This window comes from Falco peregrinus, chromosome 3, assembly GCF_023634155.1.
Source record: "Falco peregrinus isolate bFalPer1 chromosome 3, bFalPer1.pri, whole genome shotgun sequence".
NCBI classification, from domain to species: Eukaryota; Metazoa; Chordata; class Aves; order Falconiformes; family Falconidae; genus Falco; species Falco peregrinus.
In genome coordinates, this window is record NC_073723.1 from 61,904,172 (window position 1) to 61,926,270 (window position 22,099).

The window sequence follows — 22,099 nt, forward strand, 5'->3', positions numbered from 1 at the left end:
TTCTTTCTAAAGTCATTTAGTCATGTCCACCTAAAGAGATTTTGGTGGAAAAATAGAAGGCAGTCTAACTTGTACGTGATATGTTTTCACAGTTCTAGAAATCTGATTGTTTAAGCAATACATGCAGCTGTGTGCATTCTCTGGCTGGTTTATATCTTCGAATTTACTTCAGTAAGAATGATTTTTAGGTGAAATGTGTCACCAGTTTATCAGATTGTTTCTAATGAGTAGAAAATGCACATGCCTTTGGGCACAGAGAATTTAAAAATAAAATGATGTGAGCAGGAGCAAGCTGCTGTTTGTATGCATTTTTGGCATCTCTCTTTAGTTTTGGAGAATTTCTGGCAGATGTTTTGCTGGATATCAGAGACACAGCTGCTATTAAGACTAATGTGAATACAGGCAAAAGAGGACAAGCTCATCCAGTTCAAGTTGATTTCATTCTGCCATCTCTATGACTGTAGGAGATAACGTAAGGAGGAATGAATGGAAGCCATAAGAACCAATTCTCTTCCTTTGAGGAAAGACTGGCACTGTTTCTCATAATCATTGACCATGTTACCCTCCTCATTTAGCACCTAAAATTTGGTTTTGAGCGGCCAAGGTGGATTTGGGACACTCAGGGGTCATTTCTCAGTGTTGTTAATAGGCTGTCAGCAGTTTCTGGCACTCTGTTGAAGTAAATTTCTTCTCCACTTTGAAGGGACTGTCTGCAGATAGACAGGCCATTTTGTTTAGTATATAGCCTCATCTTTGTTATAGTACTGTCAACTCTAGTACTGTTGAGTATTTGGCATGCTTTAAAGTAATAGTAATATACTTTTCCTTCTGATATGTGTCCTGTCCTTCTGACAGGTCATTAAAAAGTAGTTTCCAAGACAGGAGCCGAGACTCAAATGTTAAAAAGTTTTGAGTGTCCAAAATGTTTTTGGAGCATTATAGAAGTCAATAGGCATTACAGCAACTAAGAAGTGTTTGCTTCCCTATAAATATGGTGCATCTTCTTAACAAATGTGTTCACTGGAAATTGCCAGATCCTTTGTTAAGAGAATTCGGCAGAATTTTGTGTTCAGATCTTCCCTCTATGCATCCAGAATATTTCATCATTCAGTAATTACTCAGAAAATCTCAAGGGAGATTGGATCAATAGGATGATTTGGAAAGGATAAAGTGAAATAATTGACATCTCTCTAAACTTTTCCTGTAGCCCTCGAATAACACTTTCTCAACACTCCACTGATGGTTCTTGCCTTTGTCCTTCTTCACCTCATCTTGTTTGTATTCATCTGTCAGCTTAGAATTCAAGCATTTTTGGTTTTCTGTTTTGACAAGGTAGGATCTGAGCAATGTTGACATCCAGATTATGATAACGCCGCTTGATGTATGCAGCTTTCTTGGTGTCAGGAGCACTGGATGGCATGATAATTATTGCCCACGTGCTGTGGACATTTGTAGGTTTCCTTTAGAAGTGTCGTTACAGAAGACTTAAGATATTTCCTTGGAATAATCTCACTTGCTGCAGTTTTACTGTTTCCTTGATTCCTGAAGTTTGCTTTCTCATCTAAACTACAGCCAGTTTTTGTCTTCATTACGTACCCCTGTGCTCTCAAATTTCTTCCTTTACTGTTGTTTGAATAATATGTTAGAGAGTGAATGAAGCTCCTTTTTTCTTATCTCCAGGGCTATCCGCAGATGGTGAAACCTTTCATAATAAAGGCCAAGGTGCCATTTCAGAAATAGTAAGGGGAATGCTGCCTTCCCTGTGTCTTCTGCAATAAAAAGACATGTAATACAAAGAAGTGAGCAATGGAAACAAGCTGTGTGAATCCAGATGCTGGAATTGCAGGCTAATTTTTTGAAAACCACTTGTAATAAATCAGGCAATTATTCTGCTTCTCTGCATGTTTCCCATGAGCAGCAGATCCAATTTATTTAAAAAATATACCTCCATAAACCAATTGGGAAATTGCATTGTTGTGCTTCCACCTAGGTACCTTCTGTTAAAGTCAGAGGCGCTCATACTAGGAGGAAATTGTGCTAGGAGTCTCTGAGTTGGTACATCGGAGCTGTGGGGTGAAGGAGTTGGTGCAAATTCTGCGTGTGCAATAGCTATAAAGACACACCAAACACATCAGATGATGTATTGAACAACTAGTAGAAAACTAGTGTTGGCAGCCTGGTGTCTCAGCATGTGCTCCCTGACTAGGAATACATAGGGTGCCTGTTGGCATGTTCAGTCTCTGATTCTAAGCTGCTGCTCAAAAATCAGGAACAGTGGTGGTTACAGGCAGCAGTGGACACAGGCAGATTCAGCTTTGCCACCTGGCCGAGGCAGATTACGAGGTCAGCATGGAGCTTGCTTTGTGTCTGAAGCAGAGGTCTTCTGCACATTGTAAAATGCATTTACCAGCTTTTGGTACTCCCCCAGTGAACCTGGCACTCCCAGACTGATCTTGCCAATGTGCTTGGGTCAGTGGCTTTCTTATTTCTTTCAGCATCTCTCTTATTTTCTTGCTGCTTGCAAACACTTAAGCATATGATGCTCTTATCATTTTCTTCCGCAGCAGTCGTGCCCTATCTTGTTTGAACACTCGGTGTGGACAGTGCTGGTTGCTGCCTGGATTAGCAGAGCTGTATGTCTTTTTCTCTAGTGTTTCAATGCTTTTCTTATTTGGGTCAGGTTTAAAAATCAAACAGATGGGGTTGTCATGTAAATTATCTTCCTTTTTCCAAGGCAAAGATTCAGCAGCAAGTCCAAGAAATCTGCAGATTGATCATTGGTGAAACTTTGATAATTTGAATATGGTGATCTAAATGGTATAAGAAGAAGAAAGATAGTGCTACTTTTGCAGAAAAGAATGGAAGAATAGCATACAAATGCTCATCTGTTTAGGCTGTATTTAATGTCTTTCCCCCACCCCCCAATTAAGTTCTTTTTGAAAATTTGGTTTCTTTTATTTGTAATTTTTTTTTTTTTAATTTAGGGAGGTTCCTATGAAGGATGCCAGAGAATATGCAGAATCTATAGGTGCAATTGTTGTTGAAACCAGTGCAAAGAATGCTGTTAACATTGAAGAACTTTTTCAAGGAATAAGTAAGTCAGTGCTCCCTTTATTTATCTGTTTGTTTATTTGTGATTATTTGGAGGTCTGAAAATACCTGTCTGGTTTGGGTCTGAAAATTTTTTTCCCAAGGACATCAAGAAATCCACTGGGCCAGTAGTATGGCTGCTGTTCATGCAGATGAAAACTAAGAATGACTTGGAACACACCAGAGCAAAACATAGTAGATTTTAGATATGGGGTAAGCCTATTCCTTCTAAATCTGTGTATAAATGCTGACCTGGGCCACTTCTGTTTCAGACCAACCCTGCTGTAGAGGCAATACCATTGCTCTTATCATCATGTTGATAAAAATTTAAATGTTGAGAAATGCACCTGGAAGGCTATGATAAGTAGAAAATAGTCATTGCAGTGGAATCAATTTTAAAAAAAACTATTTTCTCTCCAGTTCTCTTAAACAGGATGAGATTGACATTCCTTGTGAAGAGAATAAAAAACAGTCTTGTTCAGTTTGCCTCCTAGGGGTTCCAATTTTGGTCTCTGGCTGCAAGTGGGAAGGACCTTGCAGGTTGGAAGGCACCTCAGGAGACCTTCAGTCTGACTTTCCACTGACAACAGACTTGATAGTGAATTCAGACTAGGTTGCTTGGGCCGTTGTCTGGCTAGGCCTGAGAGCAGAGGTTCCGCAACCTCTCTGGGTGGCCGAGTCTGATGTTTAAACAGTCCTCATGGTGGCATCCCTCAGGTGTATCCAGTCAGAACCTCTCCTGATTCAGTTCACGGCCACCATTGCTCATGGTCCCGGAGGCACCACAGTAAAGAGTCTGGCTCTGTCTTCACTGCAGCCCTGCCCGTGGGTATGAACAGGCAGCTTTGCAGTCCCCCAAAGCCGTCTCGTCTGCAGAGTGGACAGGCCCCGTTTCCTCAGCCTCTCCTTGCAGGCCAAGCGCTCCAGCCCCCTGGCTGTCTTGGTGGCCCTCCTCTGAACTTGTGCCAGTTTGACGTTTTTCTTGTATTGTGGGGCCCAGAAGTGGACACATTACTCAGCTTGTGTTAGACTGTCTAGAACCACCTCACCTGATATACTGGCTTGGCTCTGGTTGGTATGATTTAGGGTGCTGTTGGCCATCTTTGCTGCAGGGTGCACTGCTGGCTTCTGCTCAGCTTGCTGCCCTCAGGTCTTTTTTGGCAGAGCTGCTTCCGGGGCAGCCAGTCCCCAGCCTGTCTCATAGCCAGAGGCTCTGCCTTCCCACAAGCAGGACTTGGCATTTGTCATTTCTGAACCACATAAGGCTCCTGTTGTCCCATTTTTACTCCCCGTGTCCCCCGCCCCCCCCGCCCCATCCTGAGGCGATCTGAACAGCAGCCCTGCCCTCAAGGGTATTGAATGCACTCCTGAGTTGGGTATCATCTGAGGGCTGAAGTGAATGCATATGTTCTCCTCCTTCAGGACACTGATAAAAGGTATTAAGCAAGGTACTTCACTTGTAACTGGCCTACTGACAGATACATGCTATTAACCACTGGCCTTTAAGTCTGATGATCCAGCCAGTTTTTCACACAGCTGTCTGCCTATCTAGACTATAATATCCCAGCTTGGATGTACCAGGATGCTCTAGGAGAAAGTATCAGAAGCCTTGCTAAAGTCAAGGTAGACAACATCCAATGCTCTCCCTCAATCGCAGATCCAGTTGTACTGTTACTTAGGGCAACTAGGTTGGCTGGACATGGTGTGCCCTCGGTAAGTCCGTGCTGACTGGTCCTGGTCACCTCCTTCCATTTTGTGTGCTCAGAAGCAGCTTCTGAAATTATTTGATCTGTGATTTTCCCAGGAAGCAGAGTGAGGCTAACTAGCCTGTAGATCCATGGCTTGTCACTGCCCTTTCTGAAGACAAACATAACATTCACCTTTCTTCAGTCATAGGGATTCTCCCTCATTGTCCACAACCTTTCAAAACCAATAGATAGGGATGATAAGGAACAGCTTTGCAGTGGCATTGGCTTGTACTCTGTATCCTCAGGCTTGTATGGGTTGAGATTTCTTAAGAGCTCTGTGACTCATCCTCTTCCAGTACTGGTGGTTCTTCCTTTCCCTGAATTCCTGTTTTGGGGTGCAGAGGCCTAGGAGACAGCAAGTCCAGAAACTCCACTTTATTTCCCTGAAGTCTTTTATTTTATTTCACATATTCATAATCCGCTCATATTATCTACCACACTTTGTCTGAGGTGGGGCCTACTCAAGTGTTTGCTTCACTTGCCTGGGATGTATTTTGAAATGGTTAATGAGAACTGATATTCCTAGAATACGCCACCTTTCTTTTACCTCCTTTAAAAAAAGGAGTGTGTGACATGGCTGTCTGGAGGAACCGGTTCTTTCTTGTGACAGTTTACTGATTGTCTGCGTCTGATGTTTGTGAATGTTCTTGAGGAGGAGCACATCCTTGCCATGTAATTAGATAATTAGTTTCTGTCTTTGATAGGCAATGCTGCAGCTGGCAGCATACACTGTCCCTAATAATGGATATAATAAATGAAAATCAGCTAAGTTCAGTTTAGTATGAACTAGATACCCAGGCAAGTGCACTTAATTCCACAGGCAATTATTTCTATATATAGAAATATTTGGTCTCAGTGAATGTTCTCGTGACCTTATCAAATACTCAGTGGAGAGAAAGGAGAGAGTTGGTAGTGTACGTTTATAGAAACATAGTGGAAACCAAGTGAAAAACGCTTAATTAGCAGGAGAATTAAGTAGCATGATTGTGACTGGGCAGAGGGCAGGGATAACTTTGGGATGCTTGATACCACTTCAGTCTTTGTGCAGTTTCCAGAAAAGTCTGGCTATGGCTAACTTGCCTGGCAGCATTTCTGCCTTTTCAGTGTATGAAGTCCTTCTGTGGCCATGTCTCCTTCCCTGTTGACTAATTTTATTTGTGCGGTGCCCTAGAAGTCATGCTGCAGCTTTAGTTTGCCTTTCACACTGCCTGACAGTTCGTGTCCTTCTCTTTGTGCTGCTGTAGAAGGGCATGGTGCAGCTCCCCGTCCTCTGACCAGGGACACAACAACTTCTGTTTACCTTGGATCTTGTAGGTAGACTGTGTTGGCTGTTTTACAGCCTAGATTTGGAAGCGTATTCCAACATGCATGGATAATTTCTCCATTAAAAACCTTCTTGAAATTGATACCCCAAACAGAAAGGGTAGGCTACATTTTAATTTAGCTGAGAAAATTGCCTCCTGCTTGCTTATGCTTTTCATTTCCCAGGGGTATTTTAACATAATCATTTTTGCTTCCTAAGGTGTCTAGCAACTGTCTCTTTTCCAGGGAAAATGTTGTAAACGGAGTGGAATAGTATAATGGGAAGAACTTACTTGACATAATGATATAAAAAAGGTGGAACATAAAAGGGGAACTGGGATGTTTTGCTGACAACCAGATAAATCTTGGAAAAATTATAGAGATTACAGACAGTTCACTTCATTTGTCAGGTTATTATATGACACTGTTTTTAAACAATTTTTTTACAATAAGTTTCTCTCAGGGTTTGAGGATTTGACTGCTTTGAGGGATGTCTTAATAACAGTCTCGACACAAATCCGTTGTCCTTAATTCTTCTCAGGAAAATACAAGATGTGAAAGACTAGAATTAGTCAGTTTCTGATTTTTTGAAGGTGAGGCAAACTGGCAGGAGAGGGACTCTGCCGTCAGTGTACTCATATGAATAAGGCTGAGGAAGCAGACTGTGCACAAGAGTCAGCCAAGTCTGTGTTCTCTGTGCCGGAGAGTTTTCACCGAGTTGCGTAATGGGATGCAGCTCCTGGCTGATTGTTGTACCCCTGTGATTTCAGATGGCAAGCCACTGCACTTACCCTGGTTACATTTAGCACTGCCTTACTGAAGGCTTGCTGTGACTGTGAAACATCACGTGGCTGTTTTCTCTGTAAACAAGAAAATAATATTTTTAGTACAGTTGTATATTCCCCACTTGGGCTAAATTTTTCCTAGTGCCTTTCTTGAAAGGTTTTTGATGTAAAAAGCGCTTAACATTATAGTGGTTTTTCTCATGTTCCAGTAGTTTAAAAGCCGAGTGTTTATAGGACCAAATGTTATTAACTTTTTATTCTGAGCCTTAGAAGAATCATAGGCACAGCAGCTCCTTGTCACTGGTTTATACTTCAGCAGCAGCAGCAAAAATTCCAGGAATGTATTATACAATAGCAGTATAATACAGTATAAAATTGTGTCTGTGCAGGAGGTCATACCAGTTCTGTATTACCCCTTCTTGGTCATGGGGCTTTGGTCCGCTGACCACTGCTTGTGCCTGGGAAGGCAGCTTGCCCGTTAAAACTTTTTTAATTTTCAGTGACTAAACAAGCTGCCCCAAGTGTACTGTCATTTAATAGCAATCACACCCTTGTAATTGTCAGACACCTGTTCATTTAACAATTCAAATAAGCCTTTGTTACCTTACTCAAATCTAGTACGCACCCAGCTGTTTCTCTGCAGCCTGTGTGTATTGCCTGTTACCCTGGGCATGAAGGTGCCCCAGACAGGAAAGAGAAGATTACGTAAAAGCCATGCCGAGACTGTACCTCCCAGGTTAACACTAGTCTGTATCAGTAGGTCCAAAGGTAAACAGGTGGCAGGATAAGTAAGCTGCTGAAGAATACATAGCCAAGTGAAATATGAAACAAACATGTGCCTAAACAAAAAAAATAAACTATGGGCACACAATTATTACTTTTTTTTTAGTCTGGCAAATCATAGAATCGTAGAATGGTTTAGGTTGGAAGGGACCTTAAAGATCACCTAGTTCCAACCCCCCTGCAGTGGGCAAGGGCACCTTCCACTAGACCAGGTTGCTCAAAGCCCCATCCAGCCTGGCCTTGAACACTTCCAGGGATGGGGCATCCACAGCTTCTCTGGGCATTGGAGGTTAGTGTGCTACCAAAGGGGACAAGATTGAAGCATTTTAGCATCTTTCGTCAATGGTGAGAGGGAAGCAAGTAAGATTATCAGAATCACTCTACAGAAAGTGTGTAAAGAGCTGTTAGCACACTAGGTCTTACTGATGCTGTTTCTATGAGAGACAGGCTGATGTTTAAAAATCCAGATAAGGATGTTCTTGCTAGGCAAGGCTTCCTGAAAAGAGCAGAGAGTTTCTGACTCGGGATACAACCTTTCATATGGTAAATGCTCAGTTATAAATGTATGAAGCTATTGATTTTCTGATGCCTTGCCGGTAGCTCATATATTGAATATTTAATGTAACCCAAATACTTGTTTCCTAGAAATACTGGGAGATTAAAAAAAAAAAAAACAAACAAAAATGAAAAAAGAAAAACAAACCCAGTCTCTACAGTTTATAGTTTAACCAGTTGCATACTGGGCAAACTAGAGAGGAATGTGTGACATGTCTGTCTGTGGAATGGGGAGGGATCATTTCCAGCAAATGCTCAATGTTTGCACTGACTCGGATAGACTTGGATGGGTGGAATTGCAGATGGGCAATTTTCAAGCTTTGTGAGTGATGAGTTTTCATCCTTTATCTGCTGATCTGCGGATATCTGTGAACTACTTTGAAGAGGTCTATGAAAGACGTTTTAAGAGAAGCAAGTATGTTTATATTATGAAGCAGTTCACATACACCATTTTTAAGGCAGCCCAAGCTCATAACTGACATTTTGTAGGGTTGTTGAGCCCAAGCTCATAATTGACACCCTGTGAGAGGATGGAAAAACATTGCCCTAACTTATGTTTGACATTATATTCTTTACAGTTTATGCTCCCTGTATTCTAGTATTAGTTCTTCTCTTGCTTTCAAATTTTAATGAATAAAGCAAAAGTTACTGGCCTTTGGACTACTCCTAAAGTTAAACTTACGAGGTCCTGAATTTCTCTCCAACCATAGGGGAGAGCTCTTCAACATAAGCTAGTAAATAAGCCGAAACAGCCCAATGTTAATTACAGCAGGACCTCAAATCAAGGTTGGATCTCTTAGTAATTAAAGTTACTAGGAATTCTGTGGTTTACTTTGGTGCCTGTAAAATTTACATATTTTTTTTCTGCAGATTTTAATTAAATGAGCAAAATCTAGTTGTATTTCTGCTGCTCCTAGCAAGAACTTCAATTTCAGCAATCTGTGCTTTTGCTTAAGAAAAAAAAGGCTTTATTTTCTTGCATGGAGATGCTGTTAGGTATGCTATTAGGAGTATTAACAGAATTGCAAGTTAACTACGTTTAGTTATGCAATATCCTTTATTGTAAATATGCATTACCTTGCATGTAAACTTACAACATGAAGTAAACAGCAGTCATATCTGTAAATTGGGGAAATCCTGCCCCACTGCGAGTATGGGAGAGGAAAAGAAACTAGAGACTGACCAGTGGGCCAAGCTTTATAATCTATGTGAGAGATGTGGGGAACTTGTAGAATACCAGTGAAACCAGTTTCAAAGGATGAAAGTATTTGGGGAGGTAAGAGTGCCTGTCTTAAGCCCTACACGTGCACAAAGTCTTGTACCCAAATGCCAAAACTGTTGGATGGGATGTGGCTGCTTCGTTCTGCCATAACTTCACAGATGTCCGTGCTTTATTAATGAGTTCTACAGAGAGCAATGCTTTGCAGGGGTTTACCTTGCTGTGACACAGCTCGCAATTTTAGGAGGAGTTTCTGGCCATTATATAGCTGTTGTCTGCCTTTGCTCAGGTGAGCCATAAGAGCTGTGGCAGCTGCTAGTCTGTTGCTCTGGGGCAGTGTGAAATGAATTTCACATTCTGCACTAATGAAAATATCCCCTTCCTCCAGCCTCCTAAAAAAATCAAGTTGTACCTGATTTTCAGGAAGAGAACACATGGGAGAAATGTGCAGAATGCCACCGTGCAGCACTGTGATGTCTTGCTTTTTATGCCCTTAGCAGAATTGTTGTAGTTGTGTTAGGTGGTAGGACTGTGTGGTTCTTTTGAACTTTTGACTTAACGTGGATATGCCAGCTCAGGTTGATCACATCACGGTCTGTTTCCACAGTAGACAAGTATTTGTTCAATGCACTGTTGTGTTTGTCCCTTTGTCAGCATGGTAACCACTTGTGGGGTTTTTTTTCCTTATGCTCAGCTTTAAGGCTGTTTCCAGCTGTTCATGCAGTCTCGTACAGGTCAGTGATGAAACTAGTTTCATGTTAAAAAAAAAAAAACAAACCAAAAAGCTCCACTCCAAGCCTGATTTTTCTGAGCTAATGGATGTCTCGGCTTGCAACTGGAGCATCACATTCAAAAAGGAACGAGGAGGGCAGATTCTTTTGCTGTGATGATACATCCTGCTTCCAGCTGCAGCAGAGCAATGCCCATCTGCCTTTCTTCAAGTTCTACTTGCAGAGTTTTCACCCAGTCCCTGCTGTCTCTGATGCTTCCCTGTTCCAGTTTTCATTTTTCTCCCTTTCCATTTTGTTTATCTCTTGTCCCACCCTCCCATTTCACAACCTCTTTGCCTCTGGCACTCTCAGAACAGCAACTCCCAGAGTGCTGATTAATCTCTTTAACAAATCTCAGATTCAATAGCAGGAGTTGGAACTCTGCCAGGCATTGGAGAAGACTCTGACCTTCATCTGGACTGTCTTGGCCCAACTCAAACGTGCCAGAAAGGAGATGCAATTGATGTAGTGCTTCTCACCTGTCAACCTGGGTGGTTCAGAACTGTGACAATTTCTGTAACCCCCACATTTGAGCAGTATCTTGTGACACTATTTTACACACCCTGGTGTGTTTACTGAGATGAGATCATGGAGGACCCCAAGACATCAGCATGAATGTGCAGAGGTTACAGACAGTTTTGTTGCACAAAATCTGTGAAACATGGTGTGAACATTAATGAAATGAAACTGAAGTATATAATCAGATATTTAATTAATGCAAGTGCAAAATCTAATTTTTAAATTGCAGTCAGAGCATCTCACTCCATAGTAATATCAGTAATGGGAACTATATGAATCTTTCATACTGTCACAGTAATAGTGTATCCCTAAACTCCTCATTTTACTAGTTCATCTGCAGAGTTTAGATAAATATACACACATCTGCTTTTCTCTATGTGATTGACCGTTTTATCTGTAATCCTAAGATGTGCTGTTGGTAGAAGACTATATGTTGTCTAGTTTGTCATCTTTAAGTTAAGCAACAGATGAGTTCAGTCTCTCATGGACCTTTTGAGCTGATTCTGCCTTAACAGAGTAGTCTTTGGTTTGAAGAGGAATTGTCTTAATCTTTTTATTTCTTCAGCAGGAGAATTGCAGGGCTGGATGTCAAAGCACTACTATTCCTTTCTGATGTGGACTGGATGAAAGAAATAGCATAAATTAACAATGTTATAGGCTATCTATTACAGAGGTATTTTTTATTGCTCTGGAACAGAGACTATGTATGCCAGTGAGATATATGTTTTAAATGAGTATATACTTTCTAAAATGAATTCACTTTATGACCTCTGTTGATGCTGACTCGGTGCCAGCTATATTTGTGTTTGTGTCAGCAATATTGAAGCTGTATTTATCAAGAGCTGAATGACAAGATGAGATGATCGCAGTGCTTTTAGGTAGCAATAGTGATTGAGCTGGTTTAGAAGCAGGGAGTGTAGATGCAGGCTCAGCATTTCACTGTGCATCCTTAATGTTCTGCTGTTGCTTAAACCTTTTTTCTGTTACAGCATCTGCTGCGAGACTAGCTGTCAAGGAGGCCCAGGGAGAGACAATCAGTCAAACTGATTTCTGATTGATTATTTTTATTCACTTCCCTGAACCTTGGCGAAAAATCACTCTATCATTTGCTGTGGAGCAGGTTGTCAAGTGTTAGACTGAGTCTTGTGCTCCAAGAGAGTTAATCCTGTCAACTGTGCATCAGATAATAAAAGCTGCTTGGGCTGGGATAAGTCTTGTTACTAAAACTAGAATGATTTAACTTGATGGTTTAATAAATCTGGTCATAAGAGCCATAAGTGAGAGAAAACTCACTAAAAAAAATATTTCTCAAATCTGAAAAAAGTTTAGACCATTTAAAGGTTTATTTTCTTGTATTGAATTCAGAGTGGGAGTGGTATCCAAACAGCGGAAAACATGGCTAGTTAATGACAAACGGTACTTAAGATCAAAGGCCAGAATAACTAATTGGCAAATATTAGGTCTAGAGATTTTTTCCTCTTTGTTATTTGTAGTTGTTATCTATGTGGTTTTTATCATTTTGAGAAATGAAAAAAATCAAGGTGATTCTTAACAATGTGTATTGTGTCCTGGTCTGAACTGGACAAGGTGCTCACTGACCTTGAAGCCTGCCATGTTTTTTGTTCCAAAGACAAATTTGCCTGTTTCTTCACATATACATCAAGAGTACTGTAGAAAAGACTTGAAACACATAAGGAATATGAAACACTGAATGAAAAACAGGGGGAAACAACTGTTACGACAATTGCATGACAGTGTTACCTTCTTGGAAAGCCTCTCATAGATACTGTGTTCTTCATATTCTTTATAGGGTTTTAAGAATTAGTGGATTCTCTTTGTTTCCAAATAAAGCCAGCAGAAGTAATGCATCTAACATCTGTGTCTATAACCATCCAGTCTGCTTTTTATTTTTAGTTTGGAAGGGCACTTACAAACATGAAGCCTAAACAGATTGTAAGCAGGGTGTGAAGCTGATATTTTAATGACCTGAATATTGTGTAGTATTGTAATGTCGGTGCTTATACGTGCTTCAGCCCTCAAGATAACTGTCTCACCCTGTTGGACCAAACCCAGTATCCTTAGCTTAGTAATGTGAGGAATTTTCCCCCCTCTCATTCAGTTGTACAAACACACAACATTATCTGCTTCAAAAGTCACACTTTTGTTGTATAAGATACCTGTTCAGAACTGCCTGAATAAGGTGAGATTTTGATAGTCTCGAGCAAAGGTATTTTAGGGACAAGTTCTGCTGTGTGATTTCATTGGAATGCGTTTTACCTCACCCTCCCATAACCACTCTCCCAAGTAATTTGTAGGACTCGGGCTTCAACACAGGTACATAATTCATAGAACATTTGGCAAGAGAGAGCTCTGACTAAATGGGGAAATCTGAACTGTGAAATCCACCTGGATTATGATGAGCTGTTCACAGGAACTTTATGCTTTCTGAAAGTGGCATATAACAAACAAATGTTAAATATTTTACTCTTGTTATTTAACATGAGTAATAGTAAGTAAACCCAGGAGTAATTCATAGAAAGTAGACTCAACTTGAGAAAAAAATTCCAGGAGATCCACAAGGTAATGAGAAAGTACGTTACCGTGACTGTAAGCTCTCCAAGATACTGATGGAGAGATCACACAGTGTGTTTAATGGAAAAGCCAGACCCACACCAGAGACAGAGGACAGATTGAACCTGGGAGGATCTTGGTTTTCCATTTATAATTCTTTTTATTAAGCACGCACTGTTTTGTGCATGAGTAGGAAGCCAGTTAGACAAAAGATGCAGGAGTACTAAAAGGACACACAGTTGGAGCAGTGCCTTCTGCCCCTGGGAAAAATCTCGGGCTCTCCTGTAATGGCTGAAATTCTCTCAAACACTTAAAATAATCACCTCATAAGATGATTAAAAAGTCAGGAGGGTTGGGGGGTTGTGTTAAGTAATGAAAGCTGTCAACTGCAAAGACATGGTACCCCCTCAAAGGAGGCGGGGATTAAATGAAAAGAACAGATTTGTTTTTCAAGTATAGGCAGCATGTATTTAGTTACAGTGCTTTGTAAAACTCAAGTGTACAAGGACTAAACGCTGTGCAGATTTAGGACAGCCAAGATCTCATTAAACTAGCACCATTACATTTAAGAGGAATTAGGAGAAAGCCAAGAATTTTCTCATTCTTACTTGTAAGGTGCTCAATAAGATAACTATTTTTTAAAAAATACATGGATAACATAATTTCAGTGTACTGCATGCATGCTCGATAGTTGTATTTCATGCATTTTTTTAAATGTGAGAATCTTCTTTCATAAGCAGGATGAAAGGGGATGGATTCAAGGTACACAGGGGGCAGTTGTTTTCTGGTGAAGTTTCACAGATCTAATTCTTACAGAAGCTAAATCATTCTGTTATCTGCATGTTTTGTTACTACAGGAAAATGTAATTCAGTGTCTCCTTGTGTGTTTCAGGCCGACAAATTCCACCCTTAGATCCTCATGAAAACAGTAACAATGGAGCAATCAAACTTGGAAAGCAGACTTCACAGACGGGTAGGCGGTGCTGCTGACCCAGCTTGATGTTTTTAGATTTACTTGAAAAACAGCACCATTTGCTTTTTTCACCGAGAATGGACTTCCTGATCCCAGTGAAGTGGCTCCTTATCTTGAAAGCGGTAGTTTCAGTACTTCCCAAGAGCAATAATGCAAGGACCAAAAGCAGAAAGCTTTACTTCAAAGGGAATTTGCAAATCCTAGTTGGAAAATCCTCTCAAATACCCTGTCAAAATTACAATTTCAAAGTGCTCCAATTCTTTGTTTAAACCAATGATTGTTCTTTTTTTTTTTTCATAAAAAGATCCTTTTATATATAAAATTTAGATTTACTACAAAAACTTCTTTTCTTACATTGCAAAGTGGACTTGGCATGTTTTCAGAGTTTTCTCTGTAATAATAGAGTGGAAAAAACCCTTTAAAACCTGAAATTGGGCTTACAGGTTTTCTGCCATCTTTCTGGCTGGACTTTGCTTTAGTATTTTTCTAAATCTGTAGCTTCATCTCGTACTTTCAGTAAAAATCAGCAAGAAATGTACTGAATTTGCTAACTAGAAAAAAAATTGATCCAAAGGATGAGCGGTTGCAATTTTTACAGGCTAGAAATCAAAATCTGTGTCAGGAGGTGCTGTGTATGTGAAAGAAGGAGTTGTCATGAAGGAGACTGCTGGACCCGTGCAGTTCCAGTCTGCTCTGGAAAGAAGTGAAGATGCAGCCAACTGTGCTTTGCCTGAATTGATTCCTTTTCCAGGTTGTAAGCTTCGTTAATTACTGAAATTGTAAAAAGAACGCAAACGCCAGCTTAATCTCAACTGCTTACCAGATTTCCTCCAAGTCTGTGCCCCTGTCCAATGTTGTCTCTGCTCGAAGGTGCCGCTTCCTTGATTTGTAGAAGAGGGGGCCAGTGCTGCACTCCTCATGGTCTCACTGTTGCACACAGAGAAGTCTTCAAGTTGGAAGGATGATATTTCTGTACAAAAACAGCTTTAAAGAGCACAATATAATTTGGGGTTAAAGGCTGGAATCTAATAAAAGAAACCAGAACGTTGCTTCACAAATGCAATTCTGTGAATTTGTGGAGTGGTCTCCTCACTTGTGTGGGGATGCAGTAGGGAGGAGCCACTACGTGATACCTTTGAAGCCTGAGGCACTTGAAAACACAGTGTAGAAAAAAAATCCAATAGGTGGTTATGAACTAGAAATAATGTAAAACTGTATGCATTCTCCACTTCCATTTTTTTACAAATGTGTGTGACTGAGATGATAAAATAAAAATTTATCATTTCATCAGTTTCTTTGGAAATGGGAACTAGGGTGAGAAACGCAGGCTTCAAAACCAAAATCTAGCCTGCATTTCCCAATATTAATTTGTTCTCTTCTGAGGAAAATTAACCTCGCTGCACATTTATTGGGGGACTTAGGAAGAGCAAACGAAAGGGAAAAACAACTTTCCACAATAAGTTATGAACAGGCAGGCTAGAGCTGGGTTTCTGTGTTTATACAAAACCTCCCCCTGACTTCATTGCTTGGTTGTGAGATTGCTTTGATAAAATGGCAGTAATTATCAGGGCTTGAAACAGAGCCAGATTAAATCAATGGGAAGGTTTCTTTATCTTCAGAGAGCTTGAAGTAGTTACGGGTGAGAAACATTCTACTGGGCTTCATCTAAGAGTCTTAAACTGCATTGTTTTTTCACATATAATCCATTTTCCCCATATTTTGGACTCCTTTGAAAGCACTCATGCTTGAAAATACGCCCTCAGATAATACACAGACTCAGACAGCAACTATGAGAAAGGGTATTGCAGGTCAACTTTCTTGTCACCTGTGCTGGTATGAGATCTTCATCGCTGCTTCATTGCAGCAACAATCTTACAGGTAGTCCAGCGTTAAGTGAAAATTCAGCAGTCATCATTGTTGATAGGTGAGGAGGGAGACAGGCTCTTTCAGGTAACATTTCATCCCGTCCTAGTACAAGCAAGTCTGCCAGGGGTGCCTGGCTCCTTTACCTGGCTGTGGAGGGAGAGGTTAACCCAGCCTGCAGCACTGAAGAAATATCAAACTTACCAACATCACAGATTCATATAATTTATGGGATCTATGACCCAATACTGCAAGAGATCTGGTTCTTCCTAAATAAAACCCAGTAAAAGTAGATGTGTTACCAAGAAAATAAGGTTGAGATTGAACCCATGTTTCTAAAGGTGCCATAAATTTTAGTTCAATGTCTAGTTAGTCATCCATAACTGATTTTTAAGCTGTCATAAATCTTTTGGCGTATTTCTTTTTTTTTTTTTTTTCCTAATGTGACATCTCAAACCTCGTTAAACCCTACTTGAGATGTCTGAAGGCTTTGTAAGACAATTCTGCAAGTACCTTGTATACTCTTAATTTATGCTAGAATTGCATGGCAATTGATGCTGATCTGTATGGGATGTTGTTCTGAAAAACCAGCTCTCTCAGCTGCTGTTGAGCTGTTTGTGAATCAGAACAGGTTTATGAGTTATATGCTAAAGTAGTTTAAAATTGGAAGTTGTTACAATGGATCTATGGCAGATTTTAAAATTCAAATGCTGGCTAAGTAGGCTCAAAGGTATTTTTGCATTTGGTGGACCAAATCTAAATCACCTTTTTCTGCTTTTAGTCAAGAAAAATATTTAAATTAATAAGGATTCTGATCATACACGTTCTTGAGATTTGGGTTACGGGGAGCTTATGGAGAGTTAGTAGGGAACTCTGAAGTCACAGGTAGAAAAAATAACAGGCCGCTATGCTGTGTAGAGCTGCTCGCGTTTTGTTTGAAGACAGGGCTCGCCTTTGACCATGACGTTGTCTCTCCGCTGTTCATCAAAGCTGAAGTGCAGCTTTACCATGCCTCTTCAAATGGGGAAATGGTTTGTTTTTACAATTATTTTTTTTTACACTTTTTATTTTCAAATGCAAAATTCATAATTTCTTTTTCATTTTATTGCCTGTGTTGCTTGGATAGTGCCACCACCCTTCGTAAACAGCCAGAAAAACTACATACAAAAAAACCCCAAACTCTGAGTCAAATGCTTCAGCAGCAACAACCAGAATTCCCCTTAATAGTTAATGGCTGGTGAAAAGCTGGATTACTGTACAGGAGCATCTGACTCTGTAGCTGATCTGTTATAATAATAATAAACCAATAATAATAACAATAACGCTGCAGTTCTAGGTTGGCCAGCTGGTGCTGGATTTGTCCATAATTGGTTTTCTCAAGAGAGCTGGCAGCAGGACCGAGGCATAGGCTGCAGTGCCAAGGATATTTGGTGGAGCTTGTTTGCACCGTGACTCAAGACTGTGACTGTCCAGTTGTGGGTGACTTGCTTTTCTGGCTTGTCATGAACTAGTTTAAAAATAAGATTATGAAGGAACTGGTTTTCATATATGCTCGGCATATGTGTGTGTATATAAGTACAGTTTTATATTGTTATGCTGACATGTAGTGTTTTTTCACTATGTCTGGTTCTCATATACTGCACATTGTATTCTGTAAGTACATTTTTTGTTAATGTTCATTTCACCTTTATGAACTTATAGTTACGGATCAAAGGTAGCAAGAAGACGGAGATACATGTAGGTACAATTGTTGACTTGCCATTCTTATGCGTGAAAATGGCATATTCTAGAAAAAGTTCACCTTGCAGACTGAGAAATCTAAAAAAGACCATTGTTATCCAAGAATTGAGACGCAAGTAATAAAGTGATGCTGAAAAAAAGAAAAAAGAAAAGAAGAAAGAAGTATTATTTTTGTTCATGGTACAGCAGGTCTATCTACAGTGCTACAATGGAACATGGGTCTGTGTGGTTACCTAGAAAAGTTACCTGTCGTCCCTTGTCTTCACTAACCCTTCATGGCATGTGGTAATAAGCATGATTAGATTATACATGTGAGCACTCTGACTATAATCAGACTTTTTTAGTACAATGATGATATATTTTACTATCCTACCCTTAATTATTTAAACCAAAGTGATACATTGTCAGTTTAAAATCACCTGTTAAGTACTTTTCCTCTGGTTTTTTTATATAAGGGCTTTGACTGGGCTGGACCCACTCGCTTCACGTATGGGATGCTGCAATCTGTTAATACTTTACCTTCTGTTTTACACATTAATTGTATCATACCTAGTAATATTTTTTGCCCTAAAATGTAGTTTTTGTGTTTTATTTAACCTACAATGATTAACGCTAATAAATGTTTTAAATACCTCTGATTTGGGGATGTCTCTGGTCTCAATAAAGTAGAACAAAATAGGTCCTATTTTTCACATCATCTTCTCTTGAAAAAGGGCTGTCTGCAGTCTGGATTGCTTACCTGGGATTTAAATCCTGCTTGAAATGTGTGTGGCTGGCTTTTTAGCAGAAACTGGATGTATTCCTAGAGGATCCTGCAGTGCAGGTGAACTTTGAAAAAACAGAAAAAGATTATCTGAAAATCCCTTTGTTAAGTTATTTGATTTATCCATTACAAGAGAAGTACCCGAGTGAGCCGGTATCAGCTTGGAAATTTAGAAGTGTAGCTATCAGTAGAAAGTGAGCTTACAGTTACCACTTGCTCTGAATAGCAATCATACCTAGTATGGCTCATAAGACACTTTCTCTTTTGTATGTTTTTATTTTTAATTTTTCCCCCCTTACTTTATATCCCTCAAACTTGTCTTCAGGAGTTGAGAATTAACACTCCTTTAAGAAGTATGCAGTATTTCATACCTCTTAGTGCTATTGTTTCAAGATGTCTTTAAATTCACCAGAAGTTTTTTGCACTGTCTAGGTCATATTTTCAAAGTTGTTACCACAACTGTGAGGAATAAAGGGTTGGAGTTTTTTTAAGGAAAAACAGGCTTTTGAGTAAGGCTTTTCTAATTACTATGATAACTTCAGTGCACAACAGTACACAAGAAGCACTGTAATTCAAATAATACCACAGACGCCATTTCTCTTTGTAAGGAGAAACCAGTATTTCAAGGGGGATTAGACAGGGATTACAAAGGGTTGTGAGTTTAGTTACTGCTTGGAGTTACCTGGCAGGATCTGTTCCCTGCTTTAAAGCATTTCTAATTGTATTGAAAAAACTATGTGTCTTATCTCTAGCTATGCATAAATAAAAATGAACCCAGGTACATAACCATAAACTGTAAGAGGTGATGTACTTACTTCAAGGAAAGCCTAAGTAAGCCTCTCCTAACTATTATCAGTGTGTTGGGAAGTCAGAAGCAAACACCGTTTTTCCTTTTAGTGTGGAAAGAGAGTTGTGCCCCTCAATGGATCAGTCACTGCATTGTCAATGGGATGTTTTACGTGGCTCGGAAGCTTGTTCTTGTAGTGCTTTAGCTTAGTTTAGAGTTGAGTTTAGCAATGAGAGGAGCTGGAAATACATCTCTGCTGGAAAATAAATCTGCTTTCCTTTTGAAGACTGAAGGTTGTGTCTTGGGGTACTTAAGGAAAAGTATTTGACATTTTGGCCTTCAAAATCTTCACGACTGTGGCTTCAGTCTTTCTGCAAAATGCATCGCAGGACACCCTGGTGTGATCCCCTGTCATCAGGACAGCAAGGCTGATGAAATAGTCCATGTAACTACTTCATACCTCCACCCCCTCACCAAATCTGCAAAAGTGTTTAGACTACTACCACGTTTGTGAAATGCCTCCTTTCCCTGAAAGGAAAACAGTGAGGTCAGGATGGGGTTTTTTTTTCCCCTTCAATGTTGTTTTACACGAGGCTACAAAGTAGTTTTCTTAAAAGTATTAAAACACTCATGGGAGGAATGACTGGCTGAAAGCATTTGTGCAAATGCCTCCGTTAATTTGGTGCAGGTTACTCCCTAAGGACTCAGCATCACCGATAGGATGCATTCATGTGTAATGGGGTTCTTGACCATTAATAATATCTGCTTTTGATTAAATCTATTTTTCAACAGCTGGACCAGGGGTAAATTAATTGCTTGATATAAATGCTCTCTCACTGTAAAAAGTAAGAATCTTTACTAGAAACTGTAAAATCAATGGTTGATCACATTTAGCAGGTTAGGATGAGCAGGAATAAGTAATAGCATAACGTAGCAAAACGCAGCCTTTTTTGTGTCTGAAAAATCTGTCAGATGGGTTTCTTCTCTTTCAATTAAGAGTCCCTATTGCAAAATTTATGTATTTCTGATACTACCAAGTGGGTCTTGATGCACATTAGTTTGAATTATCACCTACCACTGTCGTGTATTTTGTAGAAATATGAAGACAGGCTCATAATATTAGCATTCATAATCACTGTGTTTTCAATAGATATGGTGTAGAAGCATTACTGAAATTATTTTGCAACACAGTTGTGAAAACCTGAAGATAGTACACTGGCAGAACCTGAAGTGTAGGAGACCTGTACTAACTTGCATTTAGTGCCACACCAATTAACAAGATTTTAATAAGATGTCATTATTCAGTGCAGAAAACTCTAGCACTAGTGTGGAGGAGAATTTTGAGGCTTCTGGTTAGGTATTAAATGTTTATCAGCTTGGGAAGGATTTCTTTGTTCTGGCTGTTAAATTACTCCAGCCAGAAATCATTTTTATCCCTGAGACTCCCTGAAGTATTAAAAAAAAAAGAAAAAGCTTTCTTTGAAAAGTACTGACCTTGTTTTCTCAAAACCTCCCTGAGAATCCAAGCTTTATCTTCCCTATCATCTGTCAAAAGTTCTTTGAGACACACCTTATTTATGATTAAACACTCAACCGTTCTGATTGCCACACTATGGGAATTTTAGAAAACAAAAATGCATTTCCCCTGAAGTCCATTTAATTCACATTAATTTTACCGAGTCAGGGCCATGCCTGTGCCCTCCATGACAGTAAAATACATGTTTAAATAAGAAGATAAATACCTAACAACTACATCCCTGTTCCCCTACAGCAAGTAGAGTATTCTGGGGAAATGATCTGTTACGGACTAAAAGACATACAATCCTTATGCTTCTGATTACATATTGACAAGTACCAATCAATAAGGAAGTTGGCTTACATGTCTGAGATGCCCTTGAGGAAAATGAACAACACGTTCCTTCCTCTTTGTCAATATAACATGTCTTGGGGGGCAAGCAATAGCATTGCTGTTACTGACTTAAATAAAAAATAAGAGGATAGTAACAGTTTCTCTTCACTTGTTTAATAGGGTTGAAATGTGGGTTAAGCACCTTATAAAAGAAATCCCTGCTTCTTGTCATCTTCAAAGAAGCTGGCTGCTTTGCTGACAAATATGTTGGGAGTTTTCACAGAGGTTTAGCAAGGAAGAGCAATGGATGCAACCTGGACGACAGTGCATTTCAAAATCCTTTTCCAATATTCTAGCTCTGCAAAAAATCAAGTCATTAGCAAACCTAGAATGACTATCAAATATCCAAGTTCCTGTGTTCATCACTCATCATGTGGGACAATTTTGCACTGCAGGTACTGACTAAAAAAACATAAAACATGTAGCAGGAATCTAGTAAGAGCCCTCAGAAAGGACATTAAAAATAAAGACTTAAATTTTCTGTGCTATTTCTTGAGACAGTCAGAAACCCAAATTGAAACAAAATAGCTTTCCTGGCACCATTCCCTTTAGAGATACCATTTGTCCTCTGAGTTTTACCACACTCTGTAGGTCATTCCTGGTTCTTGGGGAAAATTTGCTTTCAAGGTGGCAATCTGAACCACCTCCTGGCATCTAACCAGCTCTTCCCCCATGGCATAGCCTTCGACACCACAATGGTTCTGCCCATAGTCTCAGTAAGG

At 39.8% G+C, this 22,099-nt stretch overlaps 1 protein-coding gene across 2 annotated transcripts in view; it reads left to right on the forward strand.

Annotated features, from left to right (window-relative positions):
* Nucleotides 1-18,556, forward strand: part of RAB31 (RAB31, member RAS oncogene family) — a 67,557-nt gene extending 49,001 nt beyond the window's left edge. For both annotated transcript variants that reach the window (XM_055799593.1, XM_055799594.1), the window contains exons 6-7: nucleotides 2,985-3,094; nucleotides 14,235-18,556. In XM_055799593.1, the coding sequence (XP_055655568.1) occupies nucleotides 2,985-3,094; nucleotides 14,235-14,332 (208 nt within the window). In that variant the 3' untranslated portion in view covers nucleotides 14,333-18,556. The remainder of the gene's footprint in view (nucleotides 1-2,984; nucleotides 3,095-14,234) is intronic.
* The last annotated feature ends 3,543 nt before the right edge of the window (nucleotides 18,557-22,099 follow it).